Source organism: Ipomoea triloba, chromosome 11 (genome assembly GCF_003576645.1).
Source record: "Ipomoea triloba cultivar NCNSP0323 chromosome 11, ASM357664v1".
Taxonomy (NCBI): domain Eukaryota; kingdom Viridiplantae; phylum Streptophyta; class Magnoliopsida; order Solanales; family Convolvulaceae; genus Ipomoea; species Ipomoea triloba.
In genome coordinates, this window is record NC_044926.1 from 12,282,435 (window position 1) to 12,295,963 (window position 13,529).

A 13,529-nucleotide genomic window follows, 5' to 3' on the forward strand; every position below is an offset into this window, starting at 1 on the left:
TTTAAATACTCTCTAAAAGTTTGAATTGAATATCTCCAAACTTTTAAAGTTCATAAAAGTCTTTAAAATTCTATGAAAGTCATGATTGAATACACCCCCCTTAATTTCTTTTAGAGTTAGTATTGTAACTAGTTTTTCTTATGCGCGATGCGCAAAAAATAGGTGCCCAATATTAATATTTTATATTAAAATTTTAAATTTATTTAGATTTTAGATATTTAAATTATTGTAAATAATAATAATAATAATAATAATGTAATATTTTTATAAATTTTATATTTATATTTTAGGAAATAACTAACATATATAGTGGATGCATGTGCATGATAACAGTAGTGGAAAAGATAACGGAAGTTATAACGGTAGGGGTATGTTTGTCTAATATATTGTAAAGTACAACTTTTATAGCATAATGTACAAATAAAACTTAACGGAAAAAACAGACATAAATGAAGGGTATAACCTTCATTCATACTTATTATGTTTTTAAATACTGTATGCTTCATACGACCTATATATATATATATAATATAGACTTAATTTTTAATTAATTTTTGAAACTAGGATTAAGATTTTAAATTTTTTTTATTATTAAAGATTATAATAATTTTACATTTTGACTAAGAGTAATGGAGAATGGGGAATCCTCGTCTCCGCCTAATTCCTCGCGAGGACGGAGATGGATAATATTTTCAATTTTTTGCTGGGAACGGGAACGGAAACGGGGACAGGAATGAGGATGGGGACGGGGTCGCGGGGACGAGGAACGGGAGTATACTCCTCGCCCCGCCCCGTTGCCATCCCTAAATGTGGGAGGCTAATAGCTAAACATCTTCAAATTTTTGGTATAGGTAGTGTATGAGGATTGAATTTCATCAAAATTTTCTTTGAGAGTACCCATAATGAAATCCTTCAACTAGTCAGCGAGTTTCATGCCCCCCAGATATTCAAATGCTTTCTCTATATATATGGCTACTAGCTAGGTGTGAGAATGCTTCCTCAAGAACAATAATATATTAGTCGCCTTGGTGACCGTAAAACAATTTCTTCTTGAATTTCAAGTTACTTTCTATGAGCATGACTTGTTTTGCCCTCGCCTAGTTCTTCACTTAGTCAACTATTTCAACAGTCCTATTCTTTCAATTTTGCAATAGCAAGGTGATTCATTCGATAGCTTTTGTGATGCTTGCAAGCAACTTTTTTTTTTTTATGGATTTTGTACTTGTTGTCATAACATACATTGCTTTTTTTGTTTTGTTAATATTGTTTTTTTTTTTTTTTTTGGGTGAAACCACCTCCACATAAAGTAGAGTAGTAGACCCTATCTGATCCTTTTGAATCTGGCTCTGCTGGCATCGACAAGTAGGAACCCCAACAAACCCTCAGGATGAGCAATTCGGTTTGCAAGCTAAGGTAAAAATATTTTTCTTTCGCAAAAACTTGTGTGCCGGGTCGGGTCGGGTCAAGATGTAAATGTACCACTTATATGCACAAATGTCATACTTATATGCTCAAATTTAATACTAATCAGGAATAAAATTTTTGTTACTTATTAGGGTAAATGTAATACTTTTAAGGGAAAATACAATACTTTTACATTTCAATTTAAAAGTATTACATTTTTCCTCAAAAGTATTATATTTGCCCTTATAAGTGAGAGGCATTTGTCAACATTACTTATTATGAAAAATGTATTATTTTTTCTCTTATAAGTAACAAAAATTGTATTTTTGATTAGTGTTATATTTGAGCATATAAGTGTGAGATTTACACATATAAATATGACATTTGCATGGTGTATTGACCCGACCCGACCCGTCTCACGAATAAGGATCCGTGAGACGGTCTCACACAAGTGTGACCCTTTTTCTTTTCATGCTCGTGAAGGCGTCATCATATTAGTTTTAGGTGAAACGTAATTAGAAAAAAGAATACAAATATGAATTTATAAAATGCGCAATAATGAGCAGCTTCGTGTGTGTGAAGACATTAACTATGGTTGCCTTTTCTCTTATTGACTGATGTTTAGTTTTAAATGTATGCTTCAAATTGAACTAATCTTCATTTATTATTATTTTTTTATTAAGAAGGGAGGGGGAAACCCCAGGAACCTAATGAAGGTCCGTCACAATCATATTCCTGGTCCAGCAGCAATCCATTTTGTCTTCATCCGAAGTTTGGCACAAATCTTCATTTATTATTAGTATGCAGTGTTGCAAAAATTCCGCTTAAGCGCCGATTAATCCCCGCCTAGCGCCGGTCGACCGCCTAGCATATCACCTTAAATGGTGGTCTAGGCGGTTGGCCGGCTAGGCGATCGCCTAAGTTCCGACTAGGCCGCCTAAGCACCGCCTAGGATGCCTAAGCACCGCTTAGACGCTGACCGCCTAGGCCTCCTGGGTGCCGACTAGACCTCCTAGGCACCGACTAGGCCGCCTAGTCGGTTGATTAACTATTGTTCTTTTTATTTTTAATGAGTTATTTCACTCAAAACAACATCGTTTTGAGCAAAATAACCCTAAATTATACAAATTCTAGATTTTTTAGGTTAATATTTAATATTTTAGTATTAACTATTACTGCATGTTTGGTTCACGGAATGAATTTTAAGGGAATAGGAATGTTATTTCTTGAGGAATGGAATAGAGAAGGAATAGAATAGGATTTGTATTCCATTGTTTGGTTCACAGGAGGAATAGCTTTAAGAATGTTATTCCAGTGTTTGGTTGATTTAAGGAATAGAAATGGAATATAGGTTTAAAAGACATAAATACCCTTTTACAAAATATAATAATAATAATAACAATAATAATAATAATAATAATAATAATATTATTATTATTATTATTGTTATAATAATATTATTATTTAATTATTTATTATTATTATTATTTTATTATTATTATTATTTTATTTTTATTATTATTTAATTATTATTATTATTATTATTATTATTATTATTATTATTATTATTATTATTATTATTATTATTATTATTATTATTATTATAAAACCCTAGATCTAAATCCACTCACTCTACAGATTCAATCACTCTCTTCATCGTCTCCCTTCTCTCAGCAGTCAGTTTCTCTGCCCTCCTCCACCCCATCAGAGTTCATGGATGAGCTCATGGATAAGCACTTGTGTTACTTCATCTTGAAATCTCAAATTGTTTGCACATACTTGAATCGTTGCTCTTTGGACAGAAAAAGCTAGACATCAGCGTATCGCAGCGGACTGATTTGAAGAAATTATCAGTAATTTTACAGCCGACTTTCTCCAATTGCTCCCTCAGAAACTTAATTTTTGGATCCTGTAGGCCTTTCTAGATCATGACCTCGCCTTCCGCCACCGTATGACCGCCTCTCACGTCGGACCACGCGGCAGTGCCAGCCGGTCGCTTGTGCTCCATTGCTGATGTTCAGGAGATGGACAGAAGATCGAATTCAAATCTGATGCAAATGGCAGAAGAGGTGAAAAGACAAACATAAAAGTTTTTAGGTTAAAGAAGGGTAAAATTGGAAATAAAATATATAAGCTATTCCTGAGAGATCAGTAATAGGTTAATACCAGGGGGGTGCTAGGTAATAGCTATTCCCCCTCCGGAAGGAATAGGTCATTCCTAGGAACATTGTTCCTGGGAATACAAATGCTTACCAAACAACGGAATAGGCCTATTACTGGGAATGCTATGCCATTCCAGGCCTATTCCGTGAACCAAACAACCCATTAAAGTATTATATAATTTATAATTATTATTCTTTAAAAAATTCAAAATACTTAAATAAACTTTTAAAAAAATAATAAAAAAATACACCGGCGTCTAGGTGCCGATTAATCCCCGCCTAGGCGTCCTAGGCGCTAGGCACTCCCCGAGCGCCCATGGAACGCCTAGCGATTTTTTCAACCATGTTAGTATGTATTATTATAATTATTATATTAATATATATTTTATGTATATTACTATAATCTATTATAATATTCACTTGTCCAAAGTTTCATTATTGTCATTATATTTGCTCTCGTTGGACATTATTATTATTCACGAAACGCATGCATAATGACTATTATTCACGAAACACGTGCATAATGACTAGTATCCAAATGAGGTTAAGAAATATACTCGTTGCCCTAGTATGTAAAATATAGGTAGATTTGTTGGGTCTTTCTATTGTATTAAAATGAAAATTACATATATACTCCATATAATTCATCTAAGACCGTTCTACCCTAATCCTTAACCTCAAGAAGATTAGCAAAAAAATCAACATATCTGTTGCCTTTCCTCAACACATACATGTGTGGAAATAACCTTTTCAAACCCAAAGCAAGAAACTTGCAATCAGTAATAATAATAATACTCCGTAATAAAGTAACTAAACTCATAGTTCTCACTCATCACCCTAACCACCGTTTTCGAATCCAATTCCACAATCAATCTCTAGAACCCCTCTCTTTACCACTTAACAAAGAAACTATCAGTAACCCCAATATTAACCACAAAACCCGCTATCGAACTACATGAATGGCTTTGTGAACATGGGATATATGAATGACCCTAGCGTAGCCTTCCTTGTAGGAGATAATTGAGGAAATAAGCTTCCACGGGTGATAACGTCCTCTAAGGGAGGAAAGCCGGGTTGGACTCCTACTGATAGCAACTCCTATTGAGTGTATATTTTCAAAGAGAAAATGAGGACTAAAAAGTAGTATAGAGTTCACCATTCTGCTTGTTTGCTCCTATTTGTGAAACCTCAGCTCCCTCTGGTCTGATGCAGAAAATTCTTCACTACAACTTTCCCTTCCTCTTCTTGTCCTGGGTTGCTATTTATGGACATTTATGCAGACTTTCCTCTCATTCTGCTAGCCCGGACTGAATGAAGTTTGCAGGAAATTTCCTCATGTAGAAAGGAAACTTCTTTTTTTGTCTACTTCTTTTCATATATCTTTATAAAAACAAAATCAAGTGAGCTAAAGTGAAACCCAAGCTATAAATTAAAAAGATATGAGCAAGCATCCGGGTACCTACCATGATATAGGCAAAAAAGCCAGAGGTAAATTTAATAATTTATCATTAAAATTTTTTTTTTTATTTATTTATTTTTTTGGTTTTTGAAGAAGAAGTAACTTCATATTGTTGAATATATGTTAGATGTACTATACAAAGATTACATACAACAGCCAGATTGCTACAATTACAGATGGCTTGATTGGAGTTTCCGCCTTGTCTGTAAAGGTATATTTTCTAAAACTGAAATGCAACTAAGCTTTGTGAGTTTCCAGAAAACACACATTTGAAATTGATGATTTTGAAAGTCTTCTTGTTTTGTTTCTCTGCAGTTAAGATTTTGCATGGACTTAGTACAATCTTCAGATATGGGCTACCTTATCAAAGATCCAACAGGGTGAGAGTTTCGAATTTATTCATAGATTGCAGTGCAGGACTGAAGCTAATCATATATAGATATACCAACATACAGGTGGAAGTGCAATACCTGCAGAATTATTTTGGAGTGACGACGGGGATCAGTTTGGCGAGGAGCCCATCGCTGAACTTCTCTGGTTCTTTGGGAAATGGCAACTTCTGCGTCGGTACTGATCTCTCTTTCGATACAGCAGCTGCGAAGCTGGCGAAATATGATGCCAGTTTGAGCTTCAACACTGCTCTTCTCAGTGCTTCATTAGCCCTGTAAGCCTGTAAATGTTCCTTTCTTCTTTTACTGAATTCTGATTCATATTTCAGCCACACTGTCAATCTGCTGGTGGTTGGTCGGAGGCCGGTAAAGGGTAAAGTCCAGCACCATATAGCTAAAGGGATTATTGGGTGGAGGTCAGGGCCAAGTTCAGCACAATTTGGCTAAAGGATTGTTGGGCAGAGGTCGATAAAAGGCTAAATCACCATGTGGTTAAGGAGATTGTTAGGCTGAAGCTGGTAAAAGCCAAGTCCAGCACCATTTGGTTAAGGGGATTGTTGGGCAGAGGTCAACGACCAAGTCCAACACCACGTGGCAAGGGGAATTGTTAGGCGAATGCCGATAAGGGCCAAGTCAAGCACAAAAATCCCGCCTAGGCGCCGGTTAATCCATGCCTAGGCGCTAGGCGTAAATCGACCGCCTAGCGTATCACCTTAAATGGTGGTCTAGGCGGCTGGCGAACTAGGCGACCGCCGACCACCTAGGCCTCCTAGGCGCCGCCTAGACCTCCTAGGCACCGACTAGGCTAACTAGTCGGCTAACTATTATTTTTTTTAATGGGTTATTTCACGCAAAACAAAATCATTTTGAACGAAATAACCCTAAATTGTACAATCTCTTGATATTTTTTAGGTTAATATTTAATATTTTAGTATTAACTATTAAAGTATTATATAATTTATAATTATTAGTCTTTAAAAAATTAAAAATACTTAAACAAACTTTAAAAAATAAAAAGTAAAAAGTAAAATAAACAAATACACCGATGCCTAGGCCCCTATTAATCCCCGCCTAACGATTTTTTCAACCATGAGTCCAGCACTATGTGACCAGAGAGATTCTTAGGCTGCGGTAAAGGGCCAAGTCCAGCACTATGTGACTAGGGGAATTGTTGAGCACAGGCCCGTAAAGGGTCAAGGCGAACACCCTGATTCTCAAAAATGTGATGATAGTCGATAAGAAAATAAAGTTAAATGTGATGGCGGTATATAAGGAAATAAAGTTGCTCATTCACTATTAGTTATAGATTTTATACTAACATAATGCATACATAAACACTCCAGGAAGGACAAGTTTGATACATTGAAGGCTTCCTGCGACCGGACAGTGAATCCAGACACAAACACAGTTGTTGCAGCAGAGGTGGTCCATAGATTCTTCAGCAACCAGACAACTCTGACGTTTGGTGTGCAGCATTCCTTGCTCCCCTCTCAACTCATGAAAGCTCGAGTGGCTACAGATGGCGGCGTTGCAGCCATGATCCAGTACCAGCTTTTCTCGGCGCTGTGCCTAACCATTGCAGGAGAGACCAATCTTAAGCATATCAACAACTCACCTAAACTGGGAATGTCTTTAACTCTCAGACATTGATCACAATAAATTTTTGCTCCTTTTGTTTGGTAACATAATAAGAAGATTTCATCATATCCAGGCAAGGAGTTCATGTTTATCTGTCATGGTTGATGGTTTCTTGGGATTTTTATATAACTAATGCCTCAGTTCAAGTACTAAGAATGTGGATGAAGAATATCCTGTCTCATGGGATAATTAAAAATTTACAGAACTTTTTTTTTTTTTTTTTAATATCCTTTGAGCATATTTTTAGTTGGGGATTAAGGGTCAAATAAGTATTTGAAATATTCATTAGAGTGCAATTAAGCCTTCCAAACTAGAAAATATTCAATTAGACACTTAAACTTAGAAAATTGTGCAATTAATCACATCTTCTGACCTATTATTGCAAGTAGCATTTAAATTAAAAGTAATTTATGTTTGATGATTTAGATGCCAAATCTAATATATATATATATATATATATATATATATATATATATATATATATATATAAAAGCAATATCCTCCTCCCAAATTTTCCCACCCAAAGTCATAGGCATTTTAGTAAAACCATTGATTTTATTAATTATCCATATATATATATATATATATATATATATATATATATATATATAGAGCCATTTCCATTTTTGGTCCTACTATTATTGGAGCATTACCAATTTTAGTCCACTTCATTAATTTCTGCCACATTGCGGCCAGTCTTATTTAGTCATTGCCACTTTTAGTCCACCGTTAAAATTTTTGTCAAATAACCGTCCAAAACAGGGGTATTTTGGCCTTTTCATGCTTTGATAATCTCGTTTACCCTTTATAGTGGTTTTCCTTACACATTTTCATCCAATGAAGAGGTCCGGCGAAAGTCATGGTTTTGTATGTGTGGCTCACATGGCTTTCGCCGGACCTTTTCATTGGATGAAAATGTGTAAGGAAACCACTGCAAAGGGTCAAGGAGATGACCAAAGCATGAAAAGACAAAAAATACCCCTGTTTTGGACGGCCATTTGACGAAAATTTTAACGGTGGACTAAAAGTGGCAAGGACTAAATAAGACTGGCCGTATTATGGCAAAAATGAATGAAGTGGACTAAAATTGGCAATGCCCCAATAACAGTAGGACCAAAAATGGAAATGACCCTATATATATATATATATATATATATATATATATATATAGGGTTGCACTCTCATGCGTACTCTCGCTCATGAAAGAACTGCGGACAAATCACAGCCATCCACGTGTCCAGATCAAAGAATCAGATGCAGTTTTAAAAAAATGACGCGGTGGCATTTTCGTAAATAATTGGAACTTTGGTGCACCTAGTTTCACTTACAAGTGCACCTAGTTTCAAAAAGTGTACATATTTTCGCACCTATTTACCTAACTAAAACTAAATGATGCGAGTAATTTACCTTGTTAATATTCATGTACCTATTTCCGCAAATATTTTCACTTTCAAATGCAAGTAATTTACCTTATTAATATTCATGTATCTGGTGCAACCTAGGTGCACCTAATTATAACATTAGGTGCACCTAGTTATAACATTAGGTGCACTTAGTATTGATACTCAGTGTACAATTCACTTGCACCTGTAATATATTTTATTTGCATCTGCAATACATTTTACTTAAAGTGCAAGTAATTTACTTTGTTAACATTCATGCACCACCTAGTTATAACATTAGGTGCACTTAGTATTGATGCTCATTGTACAATTTACTTGCACTTGTAATACATTTTACTTGCACGTGTGCATCTATTTTCACTTACAGGTGCACGTAATTTACCTTGTTAACATTTATGCACCTAGGTGCACCTAGTTATAACGTTATGTGCAACTACATTCCGGACACGGCGCGCTGTGATTCATCCGCAGTTCTTTCTTGGGCGGCCAGTACGCACCTGAACGCGATCATATATATATATATATATAGAGCAAATACCAATTTTGGTCCCATGACTATTAGCAAAATGGCAATTTTGGTCCATATATATAATTTCCTAAAATAATTTTCGTAATATTAATAATTAATAATATAATAATATTAATAATCCAAAACTCTTTAATAAAATATCCTAATTAAATTTTCCTATTAAATTCGTTTATAACATTAATTACAAATATAAAATTAGAAAAAATTAGCATAATTGATACTAGCTAATCAATTTCCTAATATAATTCCTCTAATATAATTTTTCTATCATATTTTAATTAATCCTAATATATCTTTCCTATAAAGCTTTCTCTTTTCTATAATACTGATCCATATGTTAATCTGTTTATTATGGTAATCTACATAGGTAATAACCATATAGTATTTACCATTTAAATAATCCGTGGTAATTAACAATCGTATTTAACATCTAAATTTATTATGGTAATTAAAAATATCAATTATCCGTACACTTTCTTTGACTACTTTTAAATAAATTCTTAAAAATTATGGCAATTAAAGAATTAATACTTTCCGTAATTAAGGAGATGAAAAAAATTATGATAATTATTCAAATTCACATATTATTATGCTTGTGAATTACGTCCATATAATTATGAAAATTATTACCCATATAAAATTATGTCAATGGTTATTTTTTAATAAAATCTTAATAATTATGATAATTAAGAAATTAATTCACACATTATACTTTTATTAATCTATTTTTTATATTTGACGTAATATGAATTTTATCTAATCAATTAAGGAAATTTATCATACACATTTTAAGGACATAATTAAAGGAAATTAAACATACAAATATTATGGACATAATTAAAGGAAATTAAATATACACATATTACGTTCATAATTAAACGGACATAATAGTTAGCAGAATATTAATTAAGAATAATATATATTCCTTAATTACCATATAGTAATCATAATAAAACAACCTCATTTTATTGGAATTAATAATAAATTTTCTTTCCCATATAGAAAATTAAACATAAACATATTACGGTGAGTAATTAAAGAAAAATAAACATACACATATTACGTCTATAATTAAAGAAAATTAAACATTCACATATTACGTCAATATTACCAACATGTATTTAACATTTTAATCTTACTATGATAATTAAACATAGTGATTCACTTCATTTGATTATAGTATATTTTTGTTACTTAAAATAATATCAATTAGCCATGCTCTTTCTTCTATTTTTTGTTTAGACTTTTCCTAATATAATTTTGAAGTAATCAATTTCAACACTGATACACAACAAATCTTATCTATACTATATATAAAAGTAAAAATCCTCCTATTTCATTTTCCCGCCCAAACTTTTGTAGTCAATTAATTAAATATTATATTGGTCAAATAATTAATAAAACTTTGTTTTCAAAAAAAAAAATTAATAAAACTTATTTGGTAAGAAAATGTAAAATTAAAATTAACTAATATCTATTAATTGGTAATATTGTTTCTATATTCACATTTCAATATTATTAATAAAAGTAAAATCATCTCCTTCAACTTCCGCCCAAACTAATATTATTAATTAATTGGTAAAAAATTAATAAAGTTTAATTGGTAACAAAATTTTATTTACCAAATTCTTAGAATAATTAAACCATAATAATTGTGAGAATAATGTAAACAAATTCTGCGTATTAAATAAGAAAATTCCTTAAAAATTCTGTGTAATTTTATAAAAAAAAATAATCAATTAATTTTTTTTACACCAATAATAAAAATTCGAATAATTATATATACTTCTATATCTATACTACTATTAATAAAAATAAAATCATCTTCTGTGAAATTTTTGTCCAAACAATAATAAAGATAAAATGGAAAAGAAAAACGGATATTACTAATTGATTGAAAATATTAAAAGATCCTAATCTATATCTATATCTATATTTTTTATATATATAAAAGTAAAATCATCCTATTTCATTTTTCCCGCCAAACTTTTGTGATCAATTAATTAAATATTATATTGGTCAAATAATTAATAAAGCTTATTTGGTAAGAAAATATAAAATTGAAATTAACAAATATCTATTAATCGCTAATATTGTTTCTATATTCACATATCAATCCAATAAATAAATGTAAAATCCTCTCTTTCAACTTTTCCTCACAAACTAATATTATTAATTAATTGGTAAAAAAATTAATAAAGTTTAATTGGTAACAAAATTTTATTTACCAAATTCTTAGAATAATTAAACCATAATAATTGTTAAGAATAATAGAAACAAATTCTGTGTATTAAACAAAAAATTCCTTGAAAATTCTGCGTAATTTTATAAGAAAAAATAATTTATTAATTATTTTAAAACTTCTAAAAAATTAATTACACTTTCCTTTAAATTATTTACTTTAAAAAATTAATTAAATATGGATTGATAGATTTTTTATAATAATTACAATTAATTCATCCAAATATGGAGGAGGAAGAAAAAACTAAATGTGATATGGTGAAAAATGAATATACTTAAGGTATAAAAGTATAATTGCACATATATTAGTGTAAATGACTAATAATATTTGTCTAATAATTATTATGATAATTAAGCTAAACATTGGTCGTTGAAATTTATTTTTATAATAATTATAATTAAATTATTTCTCATTTTTTCCATATTTATTTTAGTAATAATATAATTCCTTAAGTGATATTACATATCAATATTTTTAAGATAATTGCACACAAAAAAGTCATATATTATTCAATTAATTGAGTAATACTTTTGCACTAATCTTGCAATCAAATAAATGTACATGTTCAATATTAGAGTTTTTTTATAATTTTATCTTTATTTTTATTATCTAAATATATAATAAAAAAAATTTATCCGTGCATCGCACGGGCAATTGGACAATTATTTGCTCTAATTCAAGCAAGAAAACATCAGAAAACATAACTGATCCAACCAGTTTCATCAATTGCGCTATATAATATTTGATGTTATAATTTATATAATTGTTTATCGATCTAAATATTTTTAAAATATTATAACAAATCCATTCCGTGCAACGCACGGGCAAGAATACTAGTTCAAATATATATATATATATATATAGAAGTGATTGTCAAAATTTTCCCGCCCAAACTGAAGGGCATTTTAGTAATAACATAATGAATATTATTTATTTATTTATTATTTTATTAATTTTATTAATTATCCATATTTATTAATAATGTTATGCCATTATCCATTATTAATAATAATATTAATTGGTGATTGGTGATATATAATTTATGATATATAATATGTAAAACAATTCTTAGGCTATGAAACTAAAAGCATAATGCAAAAACTTGTGTGAGACCGTCTCACCGTGAGACAGGTCGGGTCAAGATGAAAATGTGATNTTTCCTTACACATTTTCATCCAATGAAGAGGTCCGGCGAAAGTCATGGTTTTGTATGTGTGGCTCACATGGCTTTCGCCGGACCTTTTCATTGGATGAAAATGTGTAAGGAAACCACTGCAAAGGGTCAAGGAGATGACCAAAGCATGAAAAGACAAAAAATACCCCTGTTTTGGACGGCCATTTGACGAAAATTTTAACGGTGGACTAAAAGTGGCAAGGACTAAATAAGACTGGCCGTATTATGGCAAAAATGAATGAAGTGGACTAAAATTGGCAATGCCCCAATAACAGTAGGACCAAAAATGGAAATGACCCTATATATATATATATATATATATATATATATATATATAGGGTTGCACTCTCATGCGTACTCTCGCTCATGAAAGAACTGCGGACAAATCACAGCCATCCACGTGTCCAGATCAAAGAATCAGATGCAGTTTTAAAAAAATGACGCGGTGGCATTTTCGTAAATAATTGGAACTTTGGTGCACCTAGTTTCACTTACAAGTGCACCTAGTTTCAAAAAGTGTACATATTTTCGCACCTATTTACCTAACTAAAACTAAATGATGCGAGTAATTTACCTTGTTAATATTCATGTACCTATTTCCGCAAATATTTTCACTTTCAAATGCAAGTAATTTACCTTATTAATATTCATGTATCTGGTGCAACCTAGGTGCACCTAATTATAACATTAGGTGCACCTAGTTATAACATTAGGTGCACTTAGTATTGATACTCAGTGTACAATTCACTTGCACCTGTAATATATTTTATTTGCATCTGCAATACATTTTACTTAAAGTGCAAGTAATTTACTTTGTTAACATTCATGCACCACCTAGTTATAACATTAGGTGCACTTAGTATTGATGCTCATTGTACAATTTACTTGCACTTGTAATACATTTTACTTGCACGTGTGCATCTATTTTCACTTACAGGTGCACGTAATTTACCTTGTTAACATTTATGCACCTAGGTGCACCTAGTTATAACGTTATGTGCAACTACATTCCGGACACGGCGCGCTGTGATTCATCCGCAGTTCTTTCTTGGGCGGCCAGTACGCACCTGAACGCGATCATATATATATATATATATAGAGCAAATACCAATTTTGGTCCCATGACTAT

The 13,529-nt window shown here is 31.6% G+C and overlaps 1 protein-coding gene across 1 annotated transcript; it reads left to right on the top strand.

The window, feature by feature from the left end:
• Nucleotides 1-4,987: 4,987 nt before the first annotated feature.
• On the top strand, nucleotides 4,988-7,118 carry LOC115997643 (mitochondrial outer membrane protein porin of 36 kDa-like). The gene is made up of 5 exons (XM_031237236.1): nucleotides 4,988-5,054; nucleotides 5,153-5,236; nucleotides 5,341-5,405; nucleotides 5,481-5,689; nucleotides 6,758-7,118. The coding sequence occupies exons 1-5, from the start codon at nucleotides 5,006-5,008 to the stop codon at nucleotides 7,062-7,064; spliced, it is 714 nt and encodes a 237-aa protein (XP_031093096.1). The 5' UTR covers nucleotides 4,988-5,005; the 3' UTR covers nucleotides 7,065-7,118.
• Nucleotides 7,119-13,529: the final 6,411 nt, after the last annotated feature.

Coding starts and splice junctions, on each gene's coding strand:
- LOC115997643 (XM_031237236.1), top strand. CDS start 5,006: ATGAGCAAGCATCCGGGTACCTACCATGATATAGGCAAAAAAGCCAGA. Junction 5,055..5,152: donor TATAGGCAAAAAAGCCAGAG/GTAAATTTAATA, acceptor AATATATGTTAG/ATGTACTATACAAAGATTAC. Junction 5,406..5,480: donor CTTATCAAAGATCCAACAGG/GTGAGAGTTTCG, acceptor ACCAACATACAG/GTGGAAGTGCAATACCTGCA.